The following is a 19,812-nucleotide window of genomic DNA, read 5'->3' as shown; positions in this document are numbered from 1 at the left end:
CATTTTTTATTTTATTTTTATATGTGCGTGTTGTGTGATTGTGTCCTTTGTTTAGTATTAGTGTTCATTCCTTTGCACAACTTGGCAGCTTCCTCCTCATGCATCTTTGCAAAATCTAAAAGGAAGCATGAGGATATGCGCTTGCAAAAGTGGCAGTTGGACACTATCTAAAGTCGATCTCAAAAAAAAAAAAAAAAACTGTCTAAAGTCATATACAGAGAAACCCATCTAACTGTAATTGGATGGGGTGGGGGTCATAATTTGAAATCAGAAATCATTGTTGTTAGCCACAAAATGCTCATCATTGGTGAAATAGTTGGGACTGGAACTCATCCCGTTATTGGTAGGAGTTAGTCAAATGGAATTATGGTGATGTGCCACTATTGTTAAGGCAACCCCCGGAAATGAACTTTCGAGAGAAGGCAGGACTTACCAGTAGGCTTCATTTTTGTCTTTGCGCAAGTAGGTTTTCCTTTTCAAATAAGTTTTAATTAAATCTTCTAAAAGATGGTTTAAAGTTTTATTTACAAAGACTCTGTTTAGTTCCCAAATTTTTTACATAGTACCTATCATATCGAATCTTCGGACACATGCATGGAGCATCAATACAGTTGAAAAAATAACTAACTACACAGTCTAACAGATTATCACGAGCTGAATCTTTTAAGCCTAATTAGTTTATAATTAGATATTATTTGTCAAATAACAACGAAATGTGCTACAGAACCAAAATCTAAACTTTTTCATCAACTAAACACACTCTAAACATGCCCAACAAGATTATTATTTTTGAACACCTAGCCACTTTTCACAAAAGAAAAAAATACAATTACAATACAGGGAATTGTCATCTGAAATTTATCAGTTACATATACATTGGAAAACAATATCTGATCGGTGAAAATTTTCAATACCAGAACAATGTGTATATGTGTGTATACTATAGCACTACCATGACATTGATCAATCGTTATAGGGCCGGGTGAGATATGTGCTCTCTGTTTAGCTGACTGTGGATGGTAGTTGATGCTGATTTGCTGTAAGAGAAAAGTTAATTGACTGCTGGCTGATAGCTGATGGTTGATGCTGATTTGGTGTGAGAAAAAAACATTACTGGCTGACCGGCTGACAAACCATCTGAACAGAGCATTGAAAGTTTGGAGAGTTTCTTGTTATGGTGATATATAGCAATGGTCCAACAACACAAACAGCCTCAAATTGGATAGGGTGATAAATGGAATTTGGTAATCGAAGCCTATCATCATTGTTGAACTAGTTTTAGATAAGTTTTCCCATTATTGGTAGCTCACATTACAATTGAATAATTGTGCTAACATAGCATTTTACCTATTGAAAACATATTACGAAATTAATTTTTGGACTCGCTGATGATGTGTCACGATTAGTTTACCTTCAAATTACAAAAGTTTTAGTATTTATTAAACAGAAGCTCCAACAATGGAGTGATAAACAATGAGATAAATAAAAGAAACAAAAAAAATAGAAAAGTAATGGAAAGGGAAGTTTCCGACCACGTTGTCTTCCTCGGTTCCTCCTCCCCCTCCCCCCCCCCCCCCCCCCCTTCTCCGCTCTCGCCAAGGGAGGCGAAGGCGATAACCACCGACATGCTTCCCCACATGCCCTAGCGATCCGTTCTCATTTGCAGACCCAATCCAATCCCCGAGCGATCACCAACCTAGCCGTGTAGATTTCCACCCTCACATGGAGGAAAAATCCAATCTTCGCATGTGACCTCTCCTTAAAATCTCCCGCAAGAATCAAGCAAATCAATTCCAAAGGGGAGAGAAGAACAGAGCAATCCCGTTGCTTCGCGTCTTCGCCTTCCCGTTGGCGTTTCTTCTCCGTTCTTCGGTCTGCCCGGCCGCATAAACCTCCGCTAAAGCTCCTCTGTCGCGCCCAATTCGTCAGCCATTCCCCCAAGGATCCCCAAAGGCGAGAGGCACCCACGCCAAGATCCAATCCTTCGAGCTATTCGGTTTCAATCCGTACAGATTCCTCCGGAGAGTACCCAGAATCGGAAAAGGTTTTCATTTCTGATCGGTCGCCGGCGCGGATTCGTCGGTGTTTTTTTCCCCCCACGAAGGGCAGGCCCTCCGTACGGTTACGTTCTTGATCCGGGGAGGAACCACCGCCGGTGAAAGACAATGCAGCCGGACCCGCAAGGCCCCGGCAGGGGGAAGGCGGGTGGCGCCAATGCGCACGCTCGGCTGCCGCCGCCGGTGTCGACGGGGTCGGCGGGGCGGCCGGCATCGGTGTTGCCGCACAAGACGGCCAACGTGCGCGACCACTACCGCATCGGGAAGAAGCTGGGTCAGGGGCAGTTCGGCACCACGTACCAGTGCGTGGGCAAGGCGGACGGCGCCGAGTACGCCTGCAAGTCCATCCCCAAGCGCAAGCTGCTGTGCCGCGAGGACTACGAGGACGTATGGCGGGAGATCCAGATCATGCACCACCTCTCCGAGCACCCCAACGTCGTCCGCATCCGCGGCGCCTACGAGGACGCGCTCTTCGTGCACCTCGTCATGGAGCTCTGCGCCGGCGGCGAGCTCTTCGACCGCATCGTCTCCAAGGGGCACTACAGCGAGCGCGCCGCCGCGCAGCTCATCAGGACCATCGTCGGGGTGGTGGAGGGATGCCACTCGCTCGGCGTCATGCACCGGGACCTCAAGCCGGAGAACTTCCTCTTCGCGAGCACCGCTGAGGATGCCCCGCTCAAGGCCACTGACTTTGGGCTATCTGTGTTCTACAAGCCCGGTGCGTATCTGTGCAATTATTTGTGCTATCTGGTTTAAAATTTGTGTTGTACAATGTTGCTATTTGGTCCACATGAATACATGATGCGGCTATTCTATGTGGTCTAGCTGCTAGCATTGGGTTTGGTAGGGAGTAGTGCTCTTTAGATAGTTCTTGGTAGACTTGCAATCATATTAACATTTCCATATGTTGATCATTTTGCTAGCATAAAATAAGTCTGTCACAATTTTGCTAATATCAAAATTGTAATGAAATTTTGGAGAAAAATCAGTGTTGCGATGTCAGAGTATTTAATACTTCTTAATAGGGATAGGCCTTTTCAGGGTTGATGGCAAGATCTGTATCTTCTCATAGAAATCCAACGGAATTTGTGGCAAACGTCAACTTCTTGTTGTGATTTACATAGTGCATAGGATTAGTGAACTCTCAGCTTATGTTGTGTTTTTGTTTTCCTTGAAGTGATAGTGATTGATCGAACACATAATGAAAGCTATTCTATTCATTTCTCCAGGTGATAAATTTTCTGACGTTGTTGGTAGCCCCTATTATGTTGCCCCTGAGGTGCTTCAGAAATGCTATGGCCCAGAAGCTGATGTCTGGAGTGCTGGAGTGATTCTGTATATTTTGCTATGTGGTGTACCCCCATTCTGGGCAGGTAAAGCATTTGGTTTATTCCAACCATTGACTTGCTATTTGAAGATCTATTGTTGTTAACCGACATTAGCATATTTCCATATGTAAAAATCTTCCTATTTTACCCTCCTTTTAGAGAGTGAAGCTGGGATCTTCAGGCAGATTTTGAGAGGCAAACTTGACTTGGAATCTGAACCGTGGCCAAGTATCTCTGATAGTGCTAAAGATCTAGTCCGTAAGATGCTTATCCGGGATCCTACAAAGAGATTGACTGCTCATGAGGTTCTATGTAAGTTTTCTGCCTACATGCCCTCCCTCTCTCTCTGTGATTTCGTTTGCATGTTTGTGCTCCTGGGTCATGGAAGTTCATTCTCATTATACATGGTGACATTGACTATGCCAGGTCATCCATGGATTGTTGATGATGCTGTTGCACCTGACAAGCCTATTGATTCTGCTGTTTTGTCAAGGCTGAAAAACTTCTCTGCAATGAACAAGCTCAAGAAGATGGCATTGAGGGTAAGAAGAAGTTCCTTCCTCTCAAATTCCTCTCAGATAAGAACTTTTTATCCCATTGTTGATATGTGATTATGTTGCAAGCAAAATCCAGTACTTTGTTTAGAGCAATGTTCGGTTCCGTGCATCATTTCTGTTACAACACTGTCTTACAAGTTACAACCTACTATATTTGTGCGCTCAAGTTAACTTCATCTGTATCCTTTTCCTTTCTCTTGGTCCTGGTTTTCCATGTTAACTGGATTTTTTTGTGCACTTTAAATGTATATCGGTCCCCTTTATTTTTCAGAAAGCCCAATTTACACACATCTGCTTAAAAACCAAAACTTTTGAAACCAGGCCATTTAACTGCATATTGTTGTTTCTAATAGCTTTCCTTTCTCTTGGCCCTGGCTTTCCATGTTAACTGGATTTTTTTGTGCATGTTAAATCTACATTGGTCCCCTTAATTTTTTCAGAAGGCTCAATTTGCACACATCTGCTTAAAAACCAAAACTTTTGAAACCAGGCCATTTAACCCCCTATTGTTGTTTCTAATAGCAGTTCTGCCGCACAACCTTTCATGTCAAACAGTCCCACTGTAAACAAAAAGGTGGCATGTCACCTACACCTCTCTTCCATACAATTCACAGAAGTTCAGAAGAATGTGTTGTTCACAATTGGTTGTCCTTTTCTTTTTCTTTGAAGAGAAGAGATTCTCTGTTTTTGCTTAATTGTCTGACTGACACAATACTAAAACAACCAATGACCAGGTTTCCACTATGGGCTGTACAATATTGTTTGCTTGAACTCTAGATGAACTGGTTTCTTGCATAATAGATATCATATGATTGCAAATGCTTAATAAGACATGATGGTATGTGATACGTGCCATGACCATGGAAATTGATCTTTTCAGAGGCATCTTTTTGTTCGTGCAGGTGATTGCTGAAAGCCTTTCTGAGGAGGAGATCGGAGGCTTAAAGGAGTTGTTCAAAATGATCGATACTGACAACAGTGGGACAATAACTTATGATGAACTGAAGAATGGTCTGAAAAGGGTGGGGTCAGAACTGAAGGAACCTGAAATCCAGGCTTTAATGGATGCAGTAAGTACTACTATTGCATTACGTCTATTGTCCAAAGAAAATAGTTGCAGTGTAGCGTCCTTTGATTGTAGGTACCATTGAAATTTTAATGTGGATTTGTCTTGTATATCAGGCTGATATTGATAACAGTGGAACCATTGACTATGGAGAGTTCTTAGCTGCTACATTGCACATGAATAAACTAGAGAGGGAGGAAAGTTTGGTGTCAGCATTCGCATTCTTTGATAAGGACGGGAGTGGCTTCATAACAATTGATGAGCTCTCACAAGCATGCCAACAGTTTGGTCTTTCTGATGTTCATCTTGAGGATATGATCAAAGATGTGGACCAAAACAATGTTGGTCCTCTTAACCCATCTTTTATTCTTTTGATGTTAACCCTTGTCTCATGTCTTATTTAATTGGGCGCTAACAAGTAAATACATCATTTTTCAGGATGGACAAATTGATTATAGCGAGTTTGCTGCAATGATGAGAAAGGGCAATGCTGGTGGAACTGGAAGGCGAACCATGCGGAACAGCTTGCATGTGGATCTTGGTGAACTCTTGAAGCCTTCTGAGAACTAAATGGTACCAGAGGATTCTGCTTTCCAGATGCTTCGTTCTGAAGTTTTGTGTGCCTCATCAGCTGATGCCAATGCCACCGAAAAGCTGTTAAATTTCTGCAGTGGTACAAGTAGTTAGTGGGAAGAGCATACTATGGTATCCGTGTAACAAATTTTAGGTGCTGGGAGATGATATACTATGCTACTTCGAGTCCTGTTGTCTTGTCATGAATGTTGTTGATAATTTCAGGTTTGTACCATGACTGACCTTTGTTGTCAGTGTACACTGCTGTTGTCCCATAAGATAGGCATCTAGGTCTCTCCATTTGAATTACCATCCATTTGTAAACATGTTCTCTCAAACCAATTTCTTATTGATGATTTGTCGGAAAAACGTTGTTTTTCCCCCATTTATTGCAGTACTAGGAACGGTTGCATCATTTGTCTTCCTGTAGCCTGTAGGAGGCCATGCCTGCCTGAGTGCCTGCTGCTTCTGTTCACGTAATACTAGCTGTTAAAGTGATATGTTTCATGTGTTCCTACAGAGGTGTTTACTCAGGAATAATGATCACGTGCATTTCCTTCCGGTATGCGAAGATCATTGTATCATGTGTCGGGACAGACAGATGATCTGCAGGAGCGCTACATTACTGGACTGGAGTTCTCCCCGCCGCATGTGCCCCTGCAGCCACACAAAGCACACACAGCGCGTGGCAGCAAACTAGTTGCAAGGATGGAACATGAGCGAAGAAGTAATCTGAAGCTTAGGTGCATTTCTTCTAGTTTTTGAAGAAACATCCATTTGAGGTGTAGAGAAGTCAGCGTTTTAGCCGCATATTAGCATTATCCACCAGCTGGATATAGAGGTCAGTTTATCCTTTATTAAAAAAACCTGCAGCTGTTGCCATCACCGGATGCCCTCCAAAAGAAATTCGCAGCATTCGACAAAAACTACGTAACCAACCCTGCGAATACGATCGATCCACGGATGTATTCTCCGGCGAGATGCCCGCCGCAGGGACGCATGTAGCATCTTACGGGCAACAGTTGTTGGCGAGATGCGTCCACAGCGTTCTGTGTTTCAGTGCTTGGTTGTTCTCCGTCAGCCTCATCAGCCAACCTTGGATTCCTTTTGATGTCAGCAATTCCATGGCTCAGCCTGCTTTCAACTTGAGAAGGAACTTTTTACATGGCAGTGGGCAGTGGCACAAAATAAAATGGGATGGAAATGAGAGGAAAGATCTCACCAGCATGAGGAATTCAGGATCAGGACAAGAAAAAGGAGGTGATCGATAGCAACAGTATCGGAGCCAGTGAGAAGCAGCCACTCCATCAGGGAATCAGGGACCGAAATCCCGAGGGCAACCTCAGCCTCACAACGCACATCCATCCCTTGTGCTTGCGCGGCCACCACTGGTTTTCGTTTAAATACGGGAGGTTGTTGCAGCTCTCACCATCCTAAGAAAGGACGGAGACACTCGATCGGTTCGATCGATCACTCGTGTGAACCTGATCCCAGTGGCAGCCTGCTGCAGAGCCCTAGCTAGCTCGCTCGCTCGCTCCTGGAGGTGGAAGCTAGCTAGTAGTCTTGAGCAAGAGAAGCTAAGACGATGGCCTCTGCTACCCTGCTCAAGTCCTCCTTCCTTCCCAAGAAGTCCGAATGGGGCGCCAGCAGGCAGGTCGCCGCGCCCAGGCCGGTCACCGTGTCCATGGTCGTCGTCCGCGCCAGCGCCTACGCCGATGAGCTCGTCAAGACGGCGGTACGCTCGCTACTCGTTCGTTCCGACCTTCTTCTTCTTCCTCCTCCCGATCGATCCGCTAGCAGCTAGCTTGCGCATCATGCAGAAAACGGTGGCGTCGCCGGGGCGGGGCATCCTGGCCATGGACGAGTCGAACGCGACGTGCGGGAAGCGGCTGGCGTCCATCGGGCTGGAGAACACGGAGGCGAACCGGCAGGCGTACCGGACGCTGCTGGTGACCGCGCCGGGGCTCGGGCAGTACATCTCGGGCGCCATCCTCTTCGAGGAGACGCTGTACCAGTCGGCCGTGGACGGGCGCAAGATCGTGGACATCCTGGCGGAGCAGGGCATCGTGCCCGGGATCAAGGTCGACAAGGGCCTCGTCCCGCTCGCCGGCTCCAACAACGAGTCGTGGTGCCAGGGGCTCGACGGCCTCGCCGCCCGCGAGGCCGCCTACTACCAGGCGGGCGCCCGCTTCGCCAAGTGGCGCACCGTGGTCAGCATCCCCAACGGGCCCTCGGAGCTCGCCGTCAAGGAGGCCGCGTGGGGCCTGGCCCGCTACGCGGCAATCTCGCAGGTAGATGTGCATGATGGCTGCTGCTAGCTGCTGCTGTTGTGTATATGGATCGATATCATCAACCAATAATCTTTCGATGCACTGCAGGACAACGGGCTTGTGCCGATCGTGGAGCCTGAGATCCTCCTGGACGGCGAGCACGGCATCGAGCGGACCTTCGAGGTGGCGCAGAAGGTGTGGGCCGAGACCTTCTACGCCATGGCGGAGAACAACGTCATGTTCGAGGGCATCCTGCTGAAGCCGTCCATGGTGACCCCCGGCGCCGAGTCCAAGGACAAGGCCACCCCCGAGCAGGTGGCCGAGTACACCCTGAAGCTGCTCCACCGCCGGATCCCGCCGTCGGTGCCCGGCATCATGTTCCTCTCCGGCGGGCAGTCGGAGGTGGAGGCGACGCAGAACCTCAACGCCATGAACCAGGGGGCCAACCCGTGGCACGTGTCCTTCTCCTACGCGCGGGCGCTGCAGAACACCTGCCTCAAGACGTGGGGCGGCGCGCCGGAGAACGTCAAGGCGGCGCAGGACGCGCTGCTGCTGCGCGCCAAGGCCAACTCCCTCGCGCAGCTCGGCAAGTACACCTCCGACGGCGAGACCGCCGAGGCCAAGGAGGGAATGTTCGTCAAGAACTACAGCTACTAAATAATTAATATATATATATATAATCGATCGCCATGGACGACGATATATATTTATATATATATATATATATATACATAATATACACTACGGATTAAAGCAAGGTAAGCGTATTCTCGGTCGCCATGATCGCGAGAGATGCTGCATGCGTCACTACTTAATTAATTAGCTATGTATACATATAATCATATGATGCATGGCTATCGGAGAGAGATTGTATTAAGAAGTTGGCCGTCGAGGTGGTTTCCCTACTTAATTAATCAATTATTACCGTGTACAATGAATGGATAATACACTTTTATTTTATGCTGGAACGAACCTAATTTCCTACCGAGATAATGTTCGTGTTTCTTCTTAAACGCGCGCCATATGATCATGCGATTGGCCACCGTGTCAAGCAGCAGGCCAGCATGGGCGTACACATGCTCAGTTTGCTTGCTGCACTCAACATTCAACCACCACCACAGTTCGCATCCTTGGAAATAAACCACTGGTACATACGTTACCGGATTATTACTGGGTGAAAGCAAATCTCGATGGGATTACTGGGTGAAAGCAAATCTCGATGACGGGCCCGAGATGCAAAGACCTGGCAGGGTGATTCTACGCGTGACGCTGAAGCAAATTCCAGAGGAGCCCACCACATCGGTTTTTCTTTTGATCCTTCAAACCTGATAGATGTTGCGTGGTTACTTATCAGCTATGTATATAGGAACAAGTCTACATAACCCCCTCAGCTATTGAACCTAGACTACTTAACCCTCCAAATTACAAAATTGGTTATTCTACCTCTTAAACTTTCTAAAACCGGCCAAATAATCCCCCAAGACGGTTTTGGAGGTGGTTTTGTCTTTTTCTTTTTCATTTATTTCAGTTGAATCTTTGAAAAATCGTAACAAATCATAGAAAAATTCACAAATTGAAAATCAAATTTATAACAAAGGTATACATGATCCAATGAGTATGAGGTTTTTACTAGAGTTCAAGCATACAATATTTAGCCTACCATAAAAATTTCACCACAATTCGACAATGGAAATTGCAGATATGAATTATTTCCATTAATTGCAAAAATGTATAGATCTAAATCTACAACAAAAAATTTATACTAAATCATATCATATTATATATTCACTATGTAGATCTACTCATGTAGAGTCTAACAAAATTTGATTTTCAATTTTTGAATTTTTTTTGTGATTTGTGATGATTTTTTAAAGATTCAACTGAAATAAATAAAAAAGACAAAGACAAAACCACCCACCAAAACCGCCTTGGGGGTTATTTGGTCAGTTTTGGAAACATCAGGGGGTAAAATAATCGGTTTTGTAGTTTGGGGGGGTTAAGTAGTCTAGGTCCAATAGTTGAGGGGGTTATGTAGACTTATACATGGCTGAGAGAGAGAGAGCTAGAGAGAGAGAGTTGGTCTTCGAGGGGGTTACTTATTAGGGAAAAGTCTAATTTACGCTCTCGAACTATCGCAAAAGTCCGATTTTCAACATTCAACTACAAAACCGGACAAATTTGGCCCTGGGGTGGTTTTGAAGGTGGTTTTGCATTTACTAAAAAAATTAAAAAATCTAATTAGATCTAAAAAAATCAAAACTAATTCATTTTAAATCAGAAAAATATGAAACCAGTACCAAAATTTTTATAAAAATGTAAATTATCTATTATTTCTCCATTCAAATATTAGTTATTAAAAAAATAATAGGTATAAGTACAAGTAACCAAATATTATGAACATAAAAAATTGTATTTGAACAGCTGACAAGTATTATGCTAATAGAAAGGTTGTATTTTTAGAAAACTTTTGATACCCATTTCATAATGTTTTGTCTTAAAATAAATTACTTATGAATTTTTTAGTTTAAAATTGAATAAGAAGGTAGACCAACTTTTCCCTACTTATTAATCAACTAGAAAGCATGCTCGTACATTGCAACGGGAGAGAGAAAAAATTGCTCGCAAGCTTAAAAAAATATTGTTCAATATTACAATACTATAGAGATACATATACTATTTTTGACTGCTTATGCTACAAATAAATACAAAAGATACCAAGTATAGAATTGTACTTTATTTGTAATGCGCAGGACCATACAATTAAGTTTACATGAGGATTATAGAAAACACCAAGTTTTGAGGTCTTTCACTATGGTTGTTGTTGTTGATGCTAGTCTTTAATTTGTGATCTTGTAGGTTCACGAACTGCTTTTGGTTTAACTGAAGCAATCAACCACAAAAGATCCATAGCTAATATTCAAGAAAACAAACATAATAAATTATAAACAGTACACCAATCATCTCCTAAACAGAATAAGAAGGTAGACCACCTTGCTATGGTTACATGGGCACAAATAATTGCTAAAAAAGCATAGCTATTAGACGGCGGGGTGAATAATATGAGCATTTACAGGTCTGGGTCAATAATGAAAAAAAAGCCCTAAGTTTCAAGGGATTAAGGGATGTTTTTGGAACTGGGAAGTAAACGGGAATTTGAAATTATTGTGCAGCAAGAGTGATGTCATCATGATGCAATAATTGAAAAAAATCAAATAAATAAATACAACAGGATTCTAACTTGGGCAAGGATCATATTTTATAATAATCGGTCATTGTGCGGATCAAATTAAGATATTGAAGATCACAAGATTTCTGAAGTTTGAATACAATTGTATTGCGTCTGCTGGCTAATTTGCGGCAGAACTGATGATGATGGCTTATGGTGATGTTTGCTTCCTCCTGCATGTGATGGCCAGGTGGCTCTTATAAGTTATAACTGTTGGCAATGACAAATGAGCAGTCTGCAGGGGCGGTGGTACTGTACGACAAAGCAGCAAGCATATGAAGCATGCATGGCACAGCATGTGTCAGCGCAGATGTAGGTAGCAGCGAGCAGCTGGAAAACATGAGGCGAGCAAGGCGTTGCGTGTCAAGGCTCCTAGTAGAAAGGAACGTAACTTCGTCTCCTAACCTGCGAGGACTTGTTTTCTAGCAGAAGAACACAAGGCAATACCGAAAGACAGTTGTATCTGACCGTCTGTGTCGCTATCTTCCATGTCCGATACCGGATTGATTTCCAAACCGGAGAAAAGGATACAGACGCTCCAAGGCCCACCTGTCAATAATATATGATGTACCAAAAGTCAACATATCGTAGAAACGGTCCTCTCTTTAGAATACCGTGTTCGCTTGTTCGTCCGACACTACTTGTGTTACCCCTCTCCCTCTGTACAATGAATTGATAATACACTTTTATGCTGGAATCTAGCTAATTTTTACCAAAAACGTTCATGTTTCTTCTTAAACACATGTGATACGATCATGCACTGTGTGTTGATGAAGTAACTCTACCTCTTACAAAACACCTCTGTCCCCAGTGTAAGGGCTGGTCAGGATGAATAATGTGGCAGTGACAATGATAGATCAAGCAGCAGGCCAGCATGCAGCAACAACGTATACATGCTTAGCTTGCTCGGTAAACTGATGCAAGTGATTGATTAGATGGATTCAGTTTGCTTGCTACACTCAACATTCAATAACCACCATAGTTCGCTTCCTTGGAAATAATTCAATAAATCATTGGTATGTACCGAATTATTACTAGGTGGAAGGGGGCGTTCTACATGTCCGAGATGCAAAGAGCTGGCAGGGTGATTCTACATGACGCTGAAGCAAATTTCAAAGGCCAGGAGGATTATTACTCTGTATACGCTAATGGGGGTGTGAAGGGTAGAAAGAGTCAAGTGTGATTGAACATTCAGAGTACATGTCCCATTTGTTTGTTCAATTTGACTCTCTGCTAGTTTCTAGTTGGTTAGCCGTACTTCAAACATAAAATGCATGCATTGTTGGATTATTGACATGTGGCGGCATATTAGGTCACACACTTTTTTTAGATTGTGAGGAAGTAATTTTCTATTTATATTTGCCATCATATGCAGAGTAGAGCAAGCTTAGTATACTTATGCTACACTAGAAAGAGAGGAGAGGGATATTTGGTTAGGCTTAAAACATAAAATGCATGCAATGGTAGATTATTGACATGTGGCATATTAGTTCACTTACTCTTCTATTTATATTGGCCATCATATGCTGAGTAGAGCATGCTTGTTTATTTATTTGTTTAGTATACTTGTGATACATCGGAAAAAGAGAGGAGAGGAATATTTGAAATAAAAAACATAAGGAGTGAGATTATGATGAGTAGCAAGGATAACACAACATTTTCTTGTAACCCACGCGTGAAAAATATGAGATGATATTGAATTCTTTCCTTGATAATAAACCCTTTTAGTGTGTATGTAAATGTGTGCAAGTGTAGGCTATGAAATTCATTCATTGCTGAATTAATACTTGCAAAATATATGTAGTTATGTGCAAGCAATACACGACCTCAAGATTGATTGACTTTTTATGGTGGGTACACTCAAATGCTGAAAATATTGATTCTATATGGAGATGTGAAATTGCACTATTTGGATGCGATCACTCAATTCTCAAGTGACATGGTCTTGTAGTTGTTAGGCATTCAAGTAGTTTCTTGACATACCTGCTCACAAAATCATCATTAATGCAATTTGGTATACATTAGCTTTCCCACCGGAAAAAAAAATTGTGTGGGGACGGCCCCCAAAGTGCATCCGGTGAGGACCCGCCCCTAGATAGTGCCGCATGGGCATGGATCGGATCAGACGGCAATAGATATTCTCGGTTCCCCCTCTAGTCAAACACTGCAGCTCGGCTTGGCGAGCTACATGAGCATCTAGACGGAGCCGACAGCTCCTCTACGGAGCCTGTTTCTTCGTGTCCTCCCAGCGCCGCCGCCTTTGCCGTCATCCGCTGCAAGACTACAATTGCCGAATTGCCGTCGTGCCGTGCGGAGCGGCGTCGCTTGCGCAGCTGCTGTTCTTGCAGCAGCGGCTTGGTGGCAACTGGCGACTTCTCCTGCCGTTCAACGAGGAGACCAAGCACGCAGCTACTTAAACGCATCTACTCATCGTGCATGTGATCAAATCGCCAGCGACAGTTCTGATGACACTCGCCTGTCGTTGTCTTGGCCCAGCACTTCCATGATCAGGGACTCGAGGTGGTCGCACAATACTGCAATGACCTTTGCGCCATAGTTAACGGCCGCCACCAGACCCAGGAAGAAGGATCCCAGGATCAGGCTGAGGTGGACGATATTGTTGATGAGACCGTCATCATTGGTGGTTGTGGAACCAAAGCGAACACAAAACAGGTAAGGTTATCATGGCCTAATTCATTAATCGTGATGCTTTTTCATATATTACCTATCTTATCTGATCAAGCTTCCACATTGCAGCCACCAGTTAGGAAATTAGATTTTGATGGAGTCCCACATCACGAAAATATGTAATCTTTCTAGGCTGCTTTGTAATGTCTACATGAAAGTTACTATTTAATTTTCAGTATGAGTACAAAGAGACATGTCATTTTTTCCTACTTGTTAATCAGCGACATATTTTTTTCTTCACATGAACATGTCACTCTTCTGAAACATTTTTTTTGCAAAAAAAAACATCCATGTACATTTCAATTAAAAAGATACACTGTACATTTATCTCGTGAAACAATGTCAGATGCCTCATTGAACACATCGTACACCTTTAATCATGGATGAACTGAATCGAAGCACAATTCCTAGTCGTACACCTTTAATCATGGATGAACTGAATCGAAGCACAATTCCTAGTCATGAACGCTCCCAGAATGTCACTATGATGAACTGAATCGAAGCACAATTCCTAATCAACCTGTGTATTCACAATTTGGTCATCAATCAGATTGGTCTGTATCAACTTCATAAACATCGATTGCCCATCCTGATGTGCCTGCAAGGGCAGTTCAAGTCATTGCTCTGCATTTAGCAACTCTTCTGAAACTAAATGTACATTCTGGAAATCAATTGATGGGGGCGTAAACCCGGGGGGCCTAGCGGGCCCGCCTTAAACAAATACTGGCCCAACATTCTAATAGGCGCATTCCGGCAAAGCCCATAAGGAGTACGGACAACTGCCGGCCTTTAGCGCCTGACCCGGCCAGCTGCCGGCCCTCTACGGACACGTGGAGGCCTCCCGACCTGGGACTCCCCGGGTCAGCGCCGTAGCGAGTGACCCTAATCGTGCGCTCCAAGAACGCCGCCCAGTACAACATGCGTGCCGGTCAAGCCAGCCCCGTACGACTGCATACGCTGCCCATTCCTTCCGCACGCCACGCCTGCGTGATCGACAGGACCCCCTGACAGGGGCACAGTGCGGACCGTGCAGCCAACACGACGCAACGGATGAGAGACGGGAAAGGGCGTCAACGAGCTCCATTCCGCGCGCCGTAATGATGGCTTCCCCAGAACACCAATCCATTATGCCAGCGACCGTGACAGGGCAGTGCCGCCTGACCGAGACAGGGCGCCCCTCAACAGGTGTGCCGTCCTTCGGTCAGAAGCCACGCCGGGAAAGACGTGCAGCGGCAATACGGACGGAGGAGCCTATACGGACGGACAGGAACGGAGACGGGACAGCAGCTTGACAACCCGTCACCCAAGAAAATCGACCTGACACCAGCCTCTCCACTCCCGATCGACCGGGCAGGGCCCACCGACTAACGAAGATGAAGGACCCCCCGGGCGGAACCAAGACACTTCGATAGAAATATGTAAATAGGGGGGTCCATCTTGAACTATAAAAGGGGAAGCCCCCCCCCCCCCCCACATAGGAGAGGGTTCGACTCCGAGAGATTCAAGCTCGAGAGAACATACTGCTTGAAGGCTTGTAAGCTCACCTCTAAACTTTGAGCACTTGGGCTCGAGCAATATAGCAAGAGTACCACCCCCCATACTGGACGTAGGGCATTTTTCGGCCCGAACCAGTCTAAATTCTTGAGTGATTGTGTGCTAGACCATATCCGATCCAACGCACGACACACTAGCAATCGAGTAGTTTGATAGTTGGCCATTTCCCGAGCCAACATCAATAGTGCCCAATCTGATATAAATGAGAAGCAATTCTTGCCCCATCGGAGATATGGAAGTAGTGACTAGATAACGAAGGCTAACATTGGTGTCTTGCTAAAAGCTAACCGTGCAGATCTGGTACCCTCTTGGTCTGCTCGTCTAACGGCGGGAGAAGTTGCCACCGAGCCACTACTGCAAGAACATCAGCTGTGCCAGCGACGCCGCTCCGCATGGCACGACGGCGGATGACGAGGGAGGGGGCGCTTGCAGGAGATGCAATTTGGCGATTGTAGTCTTGTAGCGGATGAAGGCGAAGGCGGCGGCGATGGGAGGACACGAAGAAACAAGCTCTGTAGAGGAGCCGTTGGCTCCGTCCAGATGCTAATGCATCTAGCCAAGCCGAGCTGCAGCATTTGCCGAGAGATGGAGCCAAAATATCTGTTGCCGTCTGATCCGTCCCATGCCCAGCGTTTGATGAGAGATGGAGCCGAAATATGTGTTGCCGTCTGATCCGTCCCATGCCCACGCGGCAATTTCTGGGGATGGGTCCTCACCAAATGCACTTTGGGGCCCGTCCCCACACAATGTTTTTCCTTCCCACCAGAGGATATTAAAGAAAATGAGATGATAGTATCTTTGCTATGCTCTGATCGTATGTTCCATATTAGCCAACAGTTATTGATTGGATCTACCAAGCAAGATAAAGTAGTATGTCTAAGCATAAGGCTATAGAATTACTTCTTTTATTCTGGTAGAGGTATTCTTAGGGTGTAGATAAACTAGCAAGTACTAGTGGACAGACCTTTAATGCAACAAAAACACAACCTTAAAAGATAATATGAAATCGATGGGATACATGTGGGCTGATGACATGTTGTAATTATATTGGTTGTAGATTTAAATTCTAGCTTGGGGTCCTATGTTTGAAGTGTTATGTTGAATGTTGATGATTAGATTTCTGTTAGTTTTGTTAATTTTCTCATGAACATGTTGTCTCGACGGCTATTAGATTCCTTAACTCCATCGCCAAGATTGGTTTCGCCATTAAGTTCTTCTACTAAAGCTAATTTGGCAGCAGAAAGAAAAATCTTCTTAGTAAAGCAAACCTTATTTGAGGAGGTGAAGAAGATTTTAATATTAAATAAAAGAGTATGCTCTTTCTATTCTCAATTTTCTTGTGGTTTGATCATTAATTCACATGCGCTAACTTTTCTATTTGATGCAAATAGACAAATTTAAGTGACATTCTATATATAATGCAACGAGACATTTAACAACTGAAGAAAATTCTATCTTGTGAATTTTTGGGTAGTCAAGATAGATTGGTATTCATAGTGATGAAAGTTATGTTCTTTGCCAATATCTTGGATTTTTGTACAAATGATCATAAATCATTTCTCAACAAGTTGATCTTCAGTGTTAAAGTTGAGTATTCAGTTTTGCATGTGTGTTGTGTTGTCAGAAGAAAAATGGTTTTATGGCACCCAAAAATCATGACTTTAGAGAAGCAACACCTAAAGGTTGCAATATTCAATTTTTAATATTATCTCAAGTTCTTCCATACTGCATTTCTCTTTGACCAAAAATACTCTTGTCTCCCTCCCTCCCTCTCCACTCTTTCCTCTGCTCCTAGAAGAAGTGGCTACTATAAGAAGGAAAGAAGAGATCCAAAAAGCAGAAGATTGAGAAAGAAAAGGAAAGAAGATCATCAGAGGATATGCTCAAAGTTGCTTAGATGCGTGCGGTGGTATGATTATCCAAGGAGCGCCGACATGACCATACAAGCATGACCATACAAGGGATAACTCTTCATAAGGAGTGGTGTTGGCACCTTTCATCCACAGGAAGCAGCAATCACGCATTGGGGCACTCTTCACAAGGAGCAGCAGTGGCTCTCTTCACCTCTCCGACGGTGCTACCACTGTACTAGGAGTGCTGACTACCGACAAGGGTGGATACGCACCTACCTAGGTTGCAGAGATGGTGGCCTTGAATTCCTAAGGCAGTGAAGACAACGAGCGTTGCTAGGAAGTTGAGGGAAGGGGATAATAAAGGGGCAACACTGGTATTTCACAACTCGGTTTGATGTAAAAGAAAAGAATAGCGAACATAGTGCCAGAGTATTTTTGATGTTATTTTTTTGAATTTGAGTTGTTTAGTGCTACGAAACTAATTTTGCATTGCAAAGTGTTAGTTCTTTGAGTTAAATAAATATTGATGTGTGTATCCGTCTTTTTGACCCCATCGGACACATTTGTAAGAATGTTGCCTTCTTATCTTATAGGTCGTTATTTTAGCTGCGAGCTATCTCACAATAAGATATGGCATCTTGTCAATATGATCTTAAAATGGATTTGCCAACGTTTTGGACACCAGCACAAAACACAAAAAGAAATATAGATAATGACTACTTTTGTTTGAACTCTAGGACAGATGTAATATTATCTTAGAGGTTGATTGAGCCGTTGAGGCAAGAGAAAGTAGGAGTGAGTACATAGAGTGTGTTTGATGTGTAAACAACATCAACTTCTCAAGATTGGTATGTGCTATAGTTAATCCTCTATTTCATCCTTTTTTGTCAAATGGTTTCTTAGGTGGGTATAGTAGGGTTTATTTTGCGTTGCAATTGTGTTGGCGGCCAACTACTTGTTTGAGATTTCTTTAAATTAAATTTAAGGAATTTCCTTTCATCATTAAAGAAAGGGCTTCAAGGTGATCGAGATCAATACATCTTTTGATGCACAAACTAGCAAATTTCATATTTCACACCGTTTAGTTGTTGATTCCTCGTACAGGAGTGATGGATTGATGAGATCTCTAGATTGATGCACAAACTCTCTATTCCTCTCCATTCCAAGATCTTGTATATAAAAATCTTGCATATCAATATAAGGCTCCTTGCCTGTCGCAACCCCGTCAAAGTTAAAATATGTGTTACTAAGCCCTTGTTTAGTTCTCTTCAAAATTTCAAAACTTTACAAGATTTCACATCACATCGAATCTTTAAACACATGCATGAAGTATTAAATGTAGCTAAACAAAATAACTAATTACACAGTTTGTTTATAATTTGCGAGACGAATCTTTTAAGCCTAATTAATCCATGGCGGGACAATAATTATCAAATACAAACGAAAGTATTACTTTACAGATGCACAAAAGTGCATCTAAACAAGGCCTAATATTCGTTTTGGTAGCCTAATGTACCAATCCCAATTATCTGAACCCATCATGTATGCTGCGCCAGATCATCGATTGTCGTCGTTTGGTCGCCAAGGTTTTCTTGTCCCGTGCGTTGCTCGGCTGCTGTCACAGTGTCAGTTGCTGACTCTGATAGAACATGCAGTGATCGCATGGCATGGTGGCGCCAAGCAAGCCAACAGCCACGCAACTCGTGTGGCCATCCGCCGCTGCACGCTGCCGGGCTGCCGGCCGTCCGTTTGTTCCCTTTCCTCCCACGGACGCCGGCGCCGCCAGGCTCGCCACGCCGCCCTCCGACACGCCCCCCGTATCGTGGGTCCACTGGGAGGCATGAGGGGTCCGATGTAATATCGAGAAACTTTGAGGGGCCTTGCTGCTCGATCCATTCCATGATTCGATCCCGCGGGGCAAGTTCAAAATTTTCAAACCCGGTGCCCCGTGGACGGCGAGCCTGCGGCGGCGGGGCCCACGCGGTGTGGGAGTTGGCGGACGGTGGGATACGGCCGGGGCCCGGGCGGTGCGGGCCATGTGTCGTGCACGCGGTTTGGGAGTCAATGGCGAGTTAATGGGTGCTCTTTTGCATATAAATACTCTGCTAATTGTTGGGGTAATGTTTCAGTGAGGGCCTGCACCTTTTTTTTTTTTGCGGGTAGTGAGGGCCTGCACCTATCGGGTTATCTGTCAGTCACGATTGAGGTACATGCCCTTCCGTGGGACAGTGAAAGGGATGGCCGCTACAAGCAAACGAAAGAAACATTTGTGGTGGTTATTCAATAATGTCTTGATTACTCTTTAAAAATGCCAAACTTTAATCTAGAAACATGTACATTTTTTGTTGATTTTTTTATGTTAGAAACATGCACTAACCACATAATGCTAATGGAGCAATCGTTGATATGCACTAACCAATTAATAGAGCATCGTTGATGCGTCAAAACTCCATGTACGTTTTGCGGTTTAGATTTTTTATAGTTTGGAAATCCGTCCATGTAAAAAGAATTAATTGGGTTTGTGCGTTTCGAGATGGAACCGACAATATTCCGTCGTCAACTAATTTCTTTTCTTTGGCCACCCTCAATTAGCTGAGTTCATGATAAATTAGTATGTAACCCATGTGGCATCTTTTGCTT

At 44.1% G+C, this 19,812-nt stretch overlaps 2 protein-coding genes across 2 annotated transcripts; both read left to right on the top strand.

The window, feature by feature from the left end:
- The first annotated feature begins 1,561 nt into the window (after positions 1-1,561).
- LOC120663702 (calcium-dependent protein kinase 28-like) lies at positions 1,562-5,970 on the top strand. Its single transcript, XM_039942596.1, has 7 exons — positions 1,562-2,775; positions 3,287-3,430; positions 3,545-3,697; positions 3,812-3,927; positions 4,845-5,012; positions 5,125-5,349; positions 5,447-5,970. Exons 1-7 carry the CDS (start codon positions 2,166-2,168, stop codon positions 5,576-5,578), a joined length of 1,548 nt encoding a protein of 515 aa, XP_039798530.1. The 5' UTR covers positions 1,562-2,165; the 3' UTR covers positions 5,579-5,970.
- Positions 5,971-6,530: 560 nt separating this feature from the next.
- On the top strand, positions 6,531-8,823 carry LOC120663701 (fructose-bisphosphate aldolase, chloroplastic-like). Its single transcript, XM_039942594.1, has 3 exons — positions 6,531-7,316; positions 7,402-7,872; positions 7,960-8,823. Exons 1-3 carry the CDS (start codon positions 7,167-7,169, stop codon positions 8,506-8,508), a joined length of 1,170 nt encoding a protein of 389 aa, XP_039798528.1. The 5' UTR covers positions 6,531-7,166; the 3' UTR covers positions 8,509-8,823.
- Positions 8,824-19,812: the final 10,989 nt, after the last annotated feature.

This window comes from Panicum virgatum, chromosome 3N (genome assembly GCF_016808335.1).
Source record: "Panicum virgatum strain AP13 chromosome 3N, P.virgatum_v5, whole genome shotgun sequence".
NCBI lineage: Eukaryota > Viridiplantae > Streptophyta > Magnoliopsida > Poales > Poaceae > Panicum > Panicum virgatum.
This window is presented reverse-complemented; position numbering and strand designations above follow the sequence as displayed.

Bases quoted from the DNA above. Each gene is read 5' to 3' on its own strand.
- LOC120663702 (XM_039942596.1), top strand. From the start codon at position 2,166: ATGCAGCCGGACCCGCAAGGCCCCGGCAGGGGGAAGGCGGGTGGCGCC. The intron at 5,013-5,124 runs GTAAGTACTACT...CTTGTATATCAG, and splicing joins TCCAGGCTTTAATGGATGCA to GCTGATATTGATAACAGTGG. The intron at 5,350-5,446 runs GTTGGTCCTCTT...ATCATTTTTCAG, and splicing joins AAGATGTGGACCAAAACAAT to GATGGACAAATTGATTATAG.
- LOC120663701 (XM_039942594.1), top strand. From the start codon at position 7,167: ATGGCCTCTGCTACCCTGCTCAAGTCCTCCTTCCTTCCCAAGAAGTCC. The intron at 7,317-7,401 runs GTACGCTCGCTA...CGCATCATGCAG, and splicing joins ATGAGCTCGTCAAGACGGCG to AAAACGGTGGCGTCGCCGGG. The intron at 7,873-7,959 runs GTAGATGTGCAT...GATGCACTGCAG, and splicing joins GCTACGCGGCAATCTCGCAG to GACAACGGGCTTGTGCCGAT.